The 13,226-nt window shown below is 40.2% G+C and overlaps 1 protein-coding gene across 8 annotated transcripts in view; it reads right to left on the bottom strand.

The window, feature by feature from the left end:
• The window catches only part of LOC135111129 (disks large 1 tumor suppressor protein-like), a 196,947-nt gene that overhangs the window by 59,211 nt on the left and 124,510 nt on the right, over nt 1–13,226 (bottom strand). For all 8 annotated transcript variants that reach the window (XM_064024123.1, XM_064024119.1, XM_064024124.1 and 5 more), the window contains 3 exons: nt 9,392–9,498; nt 2,621–2,792; nt 1,063–1,284 (listed from right to left, as the gene is read on the bottom strand). In XM_064024123.1, coding sequence (XP_063880193.1) covers nt 1,063–1,284; nt 2,621–2,792; nt 9,392–9,498 — 501 coding nt within the window. The remainder of the gene's footprint in view (nt 1–1,062; nt 1,285–2,620; nt 2,793–9,391; nt 9,499–13,226) is intronic.

The following is a 13,226-nucleotide window of genomic DNA, read 5'->3' as shown; positions in this document are numbered from 1 at the left end:
ACAAATACCAAGAAAATTTGAATGGGAGAGGAAGCTGGTTATACACTTCTGTTCAGAATAAGTTTTAGGCTAGGCTTGCAAATTCTTGTTATCATATATACTGAAAGTTACTGAGATACAACAGTATGACATTATTTTGGGGAAGGTGTGGCTGTATGGTACTTGTAAATTAAAGACATACACATTGTGTCAGCTGTTTTGAGAGCCACTATATATATTACTAGTGACAATAAGTGAGAAAGGAAAAGGAAGAGATGGTGGACAGATTGGTTTGAGCAGTCACTGGTGCCTCAGCTCCATCTCCAGCTATGGTTTTAACTGCTACTCAAAGAAATAAATAAGAGTTGTGAAGTAGGGCAAAGAATGTATACTTCATCAGGTCCTGGAGATTCTGCATCATCAAATATAGTTTCAAGTAAATGACAAAAAATGTAGTGGTATTTTTTCATATCTTATGGAATCCAGAAAAGTGTTACTGATCTCATGCCTGATCTCAACTATAGGATTTAAAGGCACATCATATTGATAGAGTGGTGAGACAATACTATAGATGTGTTCCTTCATGTTTACTAAATCTTGCATGGCTTAGCTATTTGATAGTCAAAGAAAAGTCAAAATGCAACATCTGCCATTTATACAAACATAATAACATCAACATTAGCAAGTCACAACTCTGCTCTTAACTGAGAATACAGTTTGTAAGGAATTAAGTCCAAAATTAATAAGTTAGTTGCTTAGTGTTTGGGTGGTAAATGGAGATGACAAAGGAAACAGATGGCTTCCATTTTATTGGTGAGGCAAGAAGTCTTTTCCCTATCTGGGTGTTCATGTGGAATTTCCTGCCAGAGTAAACTCCTACTGCATTATTGCTTGGTAACCTCAGGCTGTGGCCCAGATTCAAACCCATGCACCTAAGGGACTACTGAGCCCCATGCACACATGGTGGCTCCCACTGACTCACTGACTACACTACTGTAATATACTCAATTACTGGACTTCGTTATTCATATCATACATGAAAACTCATTCCCATTATCACTAATGCGAACATCCTCCACTCACTGGTGTCTCTCTCACAGCAATGAGCTTGTCTCCCACACAGACGCGGCCATCCACATGTGCTGCTCCACCCTCCATGATTTTGGTGATGTAAATACCATTGTCACCAGGAATGTGTTGATTTCCAATACCACCAGCAATGCTGAATCCAAGGCCTTTGTTTCCTTTGATTAATTCAACTTCCATAAGGAGAACATTGGGGGGTCGTTTGCGACGCTTCACACACTGAAAAGAAACAGTATAATTAGAAATCTGATTCTAAGCTTAATTATAATTCATATTATGGTTGTCAAAAAGTGTATAAATTTGGCTTTTCTACAAATACATAAAAATAACAGGATTTGTTCACAAAATTAATTTAACTTTTAAAAAATTATCAATATTCTCTATAATTGTGCTGTACACAAGTGCACTGAAAATGAGTGGTGTGCACAGGTTTATATTATAGCTTTCATGCGAAAAAAAATTTATATATATATATACATACATATATATATATATATATATATATATATATATATATATATATATATATGTATGTATGTATGTATGTATATATATATATATATATATATATATATATATATATATATATATATATATATATATATATATATATATATATATATATATATATATATATATATATATATATATATATATATATATATATAATACATGTATTCTCTTTTATAAAGATGAGCTAAAGGCAATGGCAATTCCTCTATTGTTCAGCTTCTGCCAGTCTTTTTATTTGTCTAATTAATTCTTTATTTTGAGCGGTAAGGGTCTTAAGCTTTCCGAAAGGTTTGTTGTTTGCCACATTTCATTAAGTGTTAGGTAACAAGCAGAATGAGGCCATGAGTATCTGTGTTTCCTGATATATGTGGATACTGGCTCATAACTGGTTAGTTAGGTGAACTAAGATGGGCAATCAGTCATGAGCCAACATACACATAGCAGCAGGAGGTGCAGATACGGGTGACCTCATTCTGTCTAAAGATGTTTCCTAGGGTGGAACAAAATGTTGCAAACAACAAAGCTTCTCTTGCAAAGCTCACTGGGACCCTTGCCACTTATAAGAAAGAATTAAGCATTGTTACACACTACAAATAGCATAATTGTCACTTCACTTATGTACTTCTGCTTCAAACATGTAATTTATATTAACCATTACTTGGTATATACAACCATTACTCAGAATATCAATAATTACTGCTGACTAACTATTCCTGAAGGAAGAATTGAATAAACTGGATGTGACACCAACTTGAGGTTAGCTTTTGCTCACACCACTAGTTTGCATACAGGCTAGACAGCATCTCAAGAATAGCAAATTAACACCACCAGTAGTTGAGGTGGAGCCTGACTCCACTCCACACACTCAACCAGCAACACTGGACACAGATTGTCCACAGCCATATCTACCACTCAACACACCATGTCAGGTGCTATCAAGATTATCTACAAGTTGCACTGGCCTGTTAATAAAAAAATAAAGGTACTAATCATAAGCAGCTATTTATAAGCTTACAATTAATAGAGGGTATAACACACTTACCAAGTGAACAGTGTTGCCGGCACGCTTGAGTGCATCCACTGCCGTCACATGAGAGACATTGACCACACTCACATCATTCACTGACACTATAACATCTGTGATCTGAAGGCGACCATCTGTGGCAGCTGCACCACCAGGTATCAGCTTGGTGATATAGATAGATGTGTCTGACCTGCAAAATCAATAAGAGTTGTAATGAACAAATTCAACAATATCAATTAATTTGACAAATCTCAATCATCCTCTCTCCATAACAAGAAATTCTCACTTGGTGGAACTTACAAAGTATGATGTGAGAACTGATTAATGTAATGAAAATTGGAAAGCATTGATGTCAAAAAATGTGTACTTGCAGACTATTTGCTAATCATGTTACTTGGGAAACACAACTGATTTGGGTGTTGAGTGAAGGCAAGCTGATTGGACCAGGGTTAAGGTGGAGGTGATTCAGGGAACTAGTATCTTTTCTGGGGTCTGGTACACATCGAGACAAAGTCTGGAGATAATATGAGTGGAGAGAGAGAGAGAGAGAGAGAGAGAGAGAGAGAGAGAGAGAGAGAGAGAGAGAGAGAGAGAGAGAGAGAGAGAGAGAGAGAGAGAGAGAGAGAGAGAGAGAGAGAGAGAGAGAGAGAGAGAGAGAGAGAGAGAGAGAGAGAGAGAGAGAGAGAGAGAGAGAGAGAGAGAGAGAAACCCACAGATGAGAAAAAAAAAACTGGAGGACAAAAATCACTAAGGTACACTTTCTTAAGCCTCTGAATGAGTGATAAAATTGTCAGTTCAGGGTCCGCACAAAAAGATAGGCCGGTAATGTATGCTTTAAAAAGAAGCGAGTTGGGTGACATTTTATAAAATGAACGATTATCTGAAAGGTTGCCTTAAGGCGACTGGTGCAGGGATCGAGTATCTGAGCGACACTGAAGGCCACGTGTCTTCTCTGTCCAGCCAAAAATAATGGGAAGGTTGAGAGTTTGAGGAAGTGAATTTATTTTTCGCGAATTTTAAACTTCCAGTAAGAGAGTTACCTACCAAGGGACACCGGAAATCTAGAGTGAACTTATTCGTATAAAAGTGGATAGAGTGTGATCAGAAAATTCCATGAAAAAAGAAAAACTCCAAGAGAAGACCGGACGTGAGATATGAGTGTTGGGGAGGGGACAGGGTGCTTCTACGAGTTGCACAGCGGGAGGGGGGAGGCAGAGGAGTGAAGTGAGAAAGAAGATACAGACTGAGCAGGCTTGAAAGAAACTGTTTTGGAAAATAAAGATTTAAAAAGAAAAAAAAAAAAATAATAATAAAATGAGCAAATAAATTACTAAACATCAAGAATAATAATAACAATAATAATGATAAAAAAAATTTTGTGCTCCGCTGTACTAAATATTGACCATACAATAATCTGAAACCACAGCAAAATGTCTCACGAAGTCTGCTGAAATTGCCAGTTTCTGAGTGTGCTGTGGGTCACCTGCTACTATGAAGAAAAAACTTAAGATATGAAATGAGTGTTCCTGGGTGATACAATTCATAATCTTGCAGAAGGTGATGCAGGAAATGAGAGGGGCTACTCTAGGAATGGCTTGGTCAAGCTGGTTTTTGCCTTATTGATGGAAATACTGTTACTAATTCAGGCAGTGTCCATAAAGCAAGTGGTGAATATGGAGAGTTGAGAGACACTGCAAGGCGAGGAAGGATGAATGCAAGTAAAGTTGTTCATAAGAGCAGTACTTATGTACTGTAAGAAGTACTTAACTTCCTGACTGTTCTAACTAATTCACAATATAATGAATTAGTTAGAACAGTCAGGAAGTTAACGAGGAAAGCTAAGGACAATTATGAATCAAAGGTAGCCAGCCAGGCGAAGACGGACCCCAAGGGATTTTATCAGGTATACAGGACGAAGAATAAGGATACTGTAGGTCCATTAAAGGCAGAAGATGGGGAGCTGGTTAGTTCTGGGGAGGAGATTAGTAAACTTCTGAATGATTATTTTTTAACTGTCTTCACCCAGGAAAACATGCAGGATATGCCAGATAGTGAACAGGTGTTTAGAGCAGATGAGAATGAGAAGCTGACAGATATTTCCATAACTAGGGAGATAGTGGAACAGGAGATAGATAGGCTAAAAAAGTTCAAGTCACCAGGACCTGATGAAATAAACCCCAGAGTACTTAAGGAATGTAGAGATTATTAGTGAGCCGTTAGTTTCTGTCTTTAGGAAATCACTGGAGTCGGGTGAGGTACCAGTAATGTGGAGGCAAGCTAATGTAGTACCCATCTTTAAGAAAGGAGATAAAACTTTAGCGTCTAATTATAGACCTGTCAGCTTAACTTCAGTTGTAGGTAAAATGTTAGAGTCAATAATAGCGAGGAACATTAGGGAACATTTAGACAAACATAACTTGATAAATCAGTCCCAGCATGGCTTCACGAAGGGGAAGTCTTGCCTGACAAACTTGTTAAGTTTTTACAGTAAGGTGTACGAGGCAGTAGATAATGGTGATAGTTATGATATCTTATATCTGGACTTTAGTAAAGCATTTGACAAGGTACCCCATCAAAGGCTCTTGAGAAAGGTTAGGGCACACGGGATAGATGGGAAGGTGTTAGGCTGGATAGGGTCATGGCTTAGTGACAGGCAACAGAGAGTGGTAATAAACAGCTCGAAATCTGAGTGGGGTCATGTAATTAGTGGGGTGCCACAGGGATCAGTATTAGGGCCATTGTTATTTCTAATGTATATCAATGACTTGGATAGTGGAATTAGTAGTGATGTTAGTAAATTTGTGGATGACACAAAGATAGGTAGATTAATTAGGTCCAGAATTGGATGCCATCGCCTTGCAGGCAGACTTAGATAGAATGAATGAATGGACGGATAGATGGCAAATGCAATTTAATATCAATAAATGCAAAGTGCTTAGCGTAGGTAGAGGAAACCCACACAATAGGTACACATTAGACAACCAAACTCTGGTAGGTACAGGGTACGAGAAAGATTTAGGAGTTATAGTTAGCTCTGAACTCCGTCTAGGGAAACAATGCATAGAAGCCAGAAACAAGGCAAATAGGGTAATAGGATTCATTTTTAGGAGTGTTAAAAGTAGAAGGCTGGGAGTAATATTAAAGTTATACTTGGCGCTGGTCAGACCTCATCTAGACTACGCGGTGCAGTTCTGGTCCCCACATTACAGGAAAGATATAGGTCTATTAGAATCAGTACAGAGAATGACTAAAAGGATAAAGGGGATGAGGAGTATTCCTTACGAGGCGAGGTTGAAGTTGTTAAATTTACATTCTTTAGAGAGATGTAGGTTAAGAGGGGACCTGATAGAAGTCTTTAAGTGGTATAAGGGTTATAACAAGGGAGATGTAAGCAAAATTCTTAAGATCAGCAACCAGGGTAGAACAAGAAATAACGGGCTCAAGCTTGAAAGATTTAGGTTTAGGAAGGAGATAGGAAAAAATTGGTTCTCAAATAGAGTGGTAGATGAGTGGAACGGACTCAGTAATCATGTAGTTAGTGCTAGGACACTAGAGAGCTTTAAGAGAAGATTAGACAAGTTTATGGATGGGGATAGCAGATGGAAATAGGTAGGTGTGTTTCATACAGGGACTGCCACGTGTAAGCCTGGTCGCTTCTTGCAGCTTCCCTTATTTCTTATGTTCTTATGTTCTTATGAGTGGTCCCGATTCACCAGCACAAGCAGAGTAAAAGGATGATGTGAAAAGCTTCAGTCTACTACCATTTATGTTCTGTAGCAGCTGCTGCACAGTACTACCCATTACTTGGTGAGCAAATTGTAACAAGTACTTAGCTCATAATGGTCCTTGATGTAAATGTTATTGCATTCTTGTGACAATGACATAATCCATCTATATCTACTCCTCTTCCTCCTCCTCCTGCTATTTTACTAATATCACTATGACACGTTTTAAAATCTAAGTCATTACTATTGCGATAACACATGAATACATAGAGGTCACCCATGCTATTTTCTGTTTTTTTTTTTTTTTTCAATAAAAAAAAGTAATACAAATTAGAGAAAATATGAAGTACGTTACTCGAGTACATAGGTGAGTGACTCCTTTCACAGCATGTACATACGTGATGACAGTGTTCTTACTACATAGTGGAGATCAGGACAACTTAAAAACTCCCATCTATAAGCAGACAGCTATAATGCACCCAAGCACTTCTGCATTGCCATAAGTGAAGGCTGACACTGCAAAGTCCCAGTAAGAGTTGACATAGAGGGACCATATTCATACAGGGAAAGAAACATTCTTCTTTCTGCTTCTGCCACACCATTTACGTCGACCTTGAGGAACACTTGACGCTGAGATTAGATAACTAGTGCTGGTACATGGTACGTATCGACACTGACTATCTGTGAAATATGACGGCCAAGATCAAGGACATGTGGCATAAACTTCACCCACATCAGCCTTCACTGTTGACTGATACATTATTGGACACCTAAACAAATGAATGACAGAAGAAGAAGAAGAAGAAGAAGAAGAAGAAGAAGAAGAAGAAGAAGAAGAAGAAGAAGAAGAAGAAGAAGCAGTAAATTAGTACAATAACACACACTTCAAGGTCACACGATACGCTACCTTGCTGTGATATTGATCTCTGAAATAGCCTTGTAGCTTCTGGTCAGAGAGAGAGAGAGAGAGAGAGAGAGAGAGAGAGAGAGAGAGAGAGAGAGAGAGAGAGAGAGAGAGAGAGAGAGAGAGAGAGAGAGAGAGAGAGAGAGAGAGAGAGAGAGAGAGATTGTTTGCTGCAAGGCTTAAAAGCTCAATATGTCTATAAGTATGTGTACTTTACTACATACATGTACCATCCTATCGGAAAAGTGGTGCAACGTATCAGAAGTAGAGAGAGAGAGAGAGAGAAAAAAAAACATTAGTAGATATTATGATGCAGTGAATGAATTCATCAGTAAGGTAAATAATCATGAAACAATGACGCTTTCGTGCACTGGAGGCTTCGAAATAAGTGATGTTCCTATGAATTTGTATTGTTAATGCGGGCCACGTGTGGATGACGCAACGGTGTAAAACAAAGCATGGCATTTGACAGTTAAGTTAATGTTCAGAATGACAAGAGACCCAAGAACAGTATCTTCTTCTAAAAATAGGAGCGCCAGCGAGATGAACAAACATTTATGCGAACTGTCGCATATGTACCCAAGGTCATGTGATGGGAAGTGACCTTGGTGTGCGCCCCTTCTTAAGCAAGTCTACGAAAATAAAGCCTTAAAAAAGCTGTAATGTTTTCTTAGAAAGTCTACCCCACACCACAGCTGTTATTATCACGCAGCTGTCAGATTACAGAAGGGCGTCACGGGGCAAACCGACGTGTGGTGGCAACAGAAAACCTCTCCCTTGACGGCCTTCGATAAATCCGAGTAAAAACAAAGAGATATACACACGACACTGAAATATATAAAGAGATAAACTGTCAAATAAACAAAGCCAATAGCAGTCGTCCACATGGTTTATTGGAAGCTGGCGTCAGGAAGGGAAGACTCAATTCCAGCCAGCGCGAGGCGAAGGATATACTCGTATATGACAGGTGTGTCTGCGGAGCAAAGCAAATGACGTGACGCTGTGACGACCACGGAGCGTGTACTGACGATGTGACCCTGTGTGGGGGACAAGACACGTTTTTTTTTTTTTTTTTTGTCTAAAAAAATATCATTAAGTTTAAAGGTATAATTTTTCTTGCTAAGTGTTTTCTGCCTGGCTAAGAACACACCAAAAATGTATAAAGCCAGTATTTTAATCACGTACGTAAAAAAAGGGATACATTAATTATGCGATGTAAATCTCCTCTGTTCGCTTTCATCTGTTACTTATATAGAGAAATCCATATGAATAAACACCGATCTTTTCGCTCCTCGTGTCGAGAGACGCAACACGGTATCCTGAGGCCAAGTAGTGGGCCTACGTGTCCTGTTTTACGTTCTAAGCTACGCGTTACTCGACATCAGCTGTGTAATTTGAGGGTTCGGAGGATGGCAAGTAAGTGGCTATGATCCTCCTGACAGGACAATATACATGAGCTTTCAAGTTCCCGAGGTCTGACTCACCACTGTTTTATGCGATATGTGATAATGTGCCTGTTGCTGCTGATAATGATTGAAAAGACAACGATATTCATTATAACTGTCATTATCATCATTATCACGAGTCATTAATAATCATGAATCACTGCACAACACCTGCGTGAGGGTCACGGTAAATCACAACCATTACACAGTCCCAGGTAAATATTCCAATGCTTAGAATCAATACAAGTTGAGTTGCACTGATGAAAAGCCGGATAAGAAGGAAAATCAAGACTAAAAGAACAAACAAACAAGGCAAAGGTGGCATGAGGCAGGTGCGGGAGTTTAACAACACCAAGCATTAAAAAATATAACATTACAGTCCAAGGGAAGATAAGTACATTAGTCAGCAGCAATACTTAACGTGACGAAAAAGTGCGTTTGTGTTTTAGGTGTGGAGGCCTTTATGAAATACCGAAGTGACAGGAAATCCGTATTCAGAAACGTTTCGTTATCTCACCACGACTATTTTTACTATTTTTAAATAAATGATTAGCCACGTTCTCTAGTATTTTTCCTGTTAATAATGTAGAAATCTCGTTAACCTGTCACTAGCACCGTAAAACCATTCCTAAAAGTCTGTGTAACTTCAACAAGACCTCAATGAAAATTGCTGAGATGTTTCAGAATATGGCCCAGGGATGCATTTGTGACTCACCCGATGTGTGGGTTGTCGGTGCCGCCGGCGATGCTGAAGCCCAGACCTTGGTTGCCCCGCTCCAGGATGATGTCCTCGCTCTCCCACTCGTCCTGGCCGCCATTTGTCTGCCGGGAATAAAAAAAATTGTAGTGAACAGCTGCAGGAGGCGTCAGAGAGGCTATTGTTGCTGCCTCTATACGCACAATATTGATGATCAGGACAGCGGTCACTTGCCTGATAGGGGGACGTGAAGGTGTACAATAAATAATGAATTGAGAGAGAGAGAGAGAGAGAGAGAGAGAGAGAGAGAGAGAGAGAGAGAGAGAGAGAGAGAGAGAGAGAGAGAGAGAGAGAGAGAGAGAGAGAATCTATTCCCACACCAGGCATCACCAGGCTCCTCTCCATGAACAGATCCTGTGTATCGTGTATGGCTATTGTTCCCCGCGACACTGGCACTGTGCCGTGACTCATGAAGGTCAGAGGAAGCCTTTGTCCAGCAGTGAACTTTAATGAGTCATAATATTTATTATATACTTACAACACACAAACATAAACACAAACACACACACACACACACACACACACACCACACACACACACACACACTACTTGGTGTAAAAATTTGGAATTCAGAAGGTATATATATTACTGTCTGCATCTCACACTCCACCGCAGGTCAAGTGTTATTGCAGGTGACAGGACACAGCGATTCACTGGAACATTAAAGCAAAGGAATCCTGAGGTTATTCGTGCATTCCATACATGACTCCATGATGGTAACAATCTTTGGCGAGTTTAAAGAATAATGAGATCAGAAAAGAAAAAAAAAAGGTTAAATGATGAATAAAGGAAAGAATGAATAATATATAAACAAGTAAAGACTTAGTGAGTTTCATTTCTTAGTATTTTAATGAGAAGTAAATTAGTGAGTAAGTGGAAATCATGGTGGAATCAAACCCTCGGTAAAGCAAAATATATTTCCCACAAGAGGGCGAGGCGAGGCTCAGCCAAGCACCAAGGGACTGTAACAAATTCATCCGATCAGGTTGCTTAATAACTACATATTTTCATATAACTTTCCCCCTTTAACCTACTGCTGGGAGTTCATCGCTCAGAATCCTTTCCTAGCACAGGACACAACCCAGCATCAGCATTTATCAAACTTAATCTCCTCGGGGAAGTTAAGGTAAGGCCTGTGTGCAAGTCACGCTGGCGTCACACGCAAGCACAGTGTGGGCATGACGGGGAAAGTCGTCCATGAAACACTGGGGCATGGCCGAGGCTGGGAGCGTCCTACAGCCGTCATGCAAAACATCCAAAAAAAAAAAAAAATTCGAAATCATTCACGATAACTTATCATTTCCTCATTAAATTCTAAGTATTTACATGATGCAAGTATACATAATTCATATCATTCGACTGTCAGTCTTGATAAAATGAGCACCTCCCTCCCCTGCCCGCCACAATCCCTGGATACGGGCCTAGCGAGGAGTATTTTTAGCGGCAGTGCAGCGGAGAATCTAACCGCCGGCTTCCAAATGTTAGTCGGTCGTGAGCACGTGAGGATTATTTATGCCTGCACATTAAGGCGTGCTTATGTCACGCCTGTGACTTTGCAGGGGTTAATTAATACGTAGCCTAACAACAATACCTCTCTCTCTCTCTCTCTCTCTCTCTCTCTCTCTCTCTCTCTCTCTCTGTATGTACACACACACACACACACACACACACACACACACAACGTACAATACTGACATAATGGGATAATACTGATCAAAGGGATTCCACATGAGACAGTTGACTGAGAAAAAAAAAGTTTCCCAAGAAAAAAGGCCATGAAGCAGTCTCCCCAGCAAGATCAATGGCCGTGCCTTGGATGAGACGCACGGGCGACATGGATGCCTGCACACCGTAGCTCGATGTGATCTCTGCTAATGAAGAGTATGAGGAATGACAACAAGGTGAGACTGTAAACTCCGAATCGGCAGGCAAGGGTGACGCAAGACTGCAGGCGCACACCACTGACGCTCACTGTTCTCCCGGGGAGCGGCGGTGCAGGTGTGGCTGGTATCACGCTCAACAAGACAGCTCAAAATAGGTAGCCAGGTGTTCCTCTCCCAAGATGGCGGGAAACCTAATGGCAAACCAGCTGTGTCAATGCTCATCTCATCGTCCTATAGTCACACACATGAAAACGGTTTCCGTATCATTAACAACACCAAGAATCGTTAATAGTGTTTATACAAATAATACAAACATTTTATTTTCGTTTTCTTCGACACCATTATAATACTGAACAGGTTACTAAGCAAGGCTGAAATATTCAATATTTGTGGCATATGTTTGTTACCTATAAAGGAGATAAACGTTACATTCTTTTTTGCTTAGAGACAATAACAATAGTAATCATGTACCAGTTAATTTTGCCCACACCCTGAAAAAAAAAAGAGAAAAAATCTAACAACTCTCCACAATAGTCATGTTTGTTTAATTTAATTTCGTTTTGGTTATTGTTCTTGGCGAGGTGATATTTATATAGAAGCAGACGTTTCAGGAACTGCCTCACCTCAGCCACAGCGGGATCACAGCCTCTTACCACCGGCCACACACAAGGGTGGTTCACGCTGGTCAACACGCTCGCTCCACCGCTCACCATAAACACCCATGTTGGAATCTCGCTGGTGCCTGACCGTCCTTTTTTCACCACAAACTGACAGAATGGATTATAGAAACGTGAATACATCCATGTGACGCAAATCTTTGGCTTCCGTCTAGCCGTGTACCGAGGATAACAATGAATTTTAAAAGACGTCAGACATAATTTGCCCGTGCTACTACAAGCTGTACCGTAAGACCACTACAAGGGGCAAAAATTTTAACATCGAGGAAACTTTGATGTAAAATAATAATATTGAGGCCTAGGGATCCTCATTTCCCTATGAACAAATCTCGTCGCCACGTCTTGCCTAACCAACAATCACCAGAAGAACTGACTGATTGATTTAATTTCATGGCAGTGCAGCAGCCAGTCATACGTTGCTAAGACACGGGAAGAAACATATTCCATGCCTCGCGTTACAGTCCAGGAAAATTTGCGGGATTGTATTTTCTGACAAACTAATGGTAGAGTGTGTTCTGAACCGGCTGCTGTGTGAAGATGACCCTACACTGGAGGGCGATTCAGAGGAGCTTGAGACAGCTGATGGAGGAGTTGGGAATGGTGCGTGAAAGGAGGAAACTGAGAGTGAACGAGAGTAAGAGTAGTGAATCGTCAGAATGGCAGACGGCAAGGCAAAGAGAACGAGACGGTATGAGGATGAACCTAGTAGCTTTGAAAGATGAGTTACATTGTTTCAAGTACCCAAGATCGCACGTTGATAAAAGTGGATGAATAATGCAAAGGTGAAATTAAGATTCAACCAAGTGAGAAAAGTATGGGAGAAATTAATATGATGTTCGACTGTAGATCGCCTGGAATGAAAACCGAACGCAGTGATACGGTAACCAACTACACTACACGGAACAAAAACACGGAAACTGAGAACAGAGAGGAGATTAAATGTACTAGCGATACGGTGTCTGAAGAACATGTGTGGTGTAGTAAGGGTTAGGTTACGTATATGTTAGGATAAGAGATTAGAAACGTGAAGATACCTTGTGTTGAAAGAGTTAGCTGATTGAGCAAAGCGGAGAGTTTTAAGGTGATTTGGGCATGGAGAAAGGATGGAAAGGAGCGACTGATGAGGAGGATAAGTGGATCGGATGTGAAAGCCTAAGCCTGAAAAGAGGACCATGAATGAGATGAATGGGCGGTGTGAAGAGAACGTTAAATTCAAGAAGGGTGTTTGTGAAG

This window comes from Scylla paramamosain, chromosome 21 (assembly GCF_035594125.1).
Source record: "Scylla paramamosain isolate STU-SP2022 chromosome 21, ASM3559412v1, whole genome shotgun sequence".
In the NCBI taxonomy this organism is placed as follows: Eukaryota; Metazoa; Arthropoda; class Malacostraca; order Decapoda; family Portunidae; genus Scylla; species Scylla paramamosain.
The sequence above is the reverse complement of the archived record's forward strand: the minus strand, read 5'-3'. Positions and strand labels throughout refer to the sequence as shown.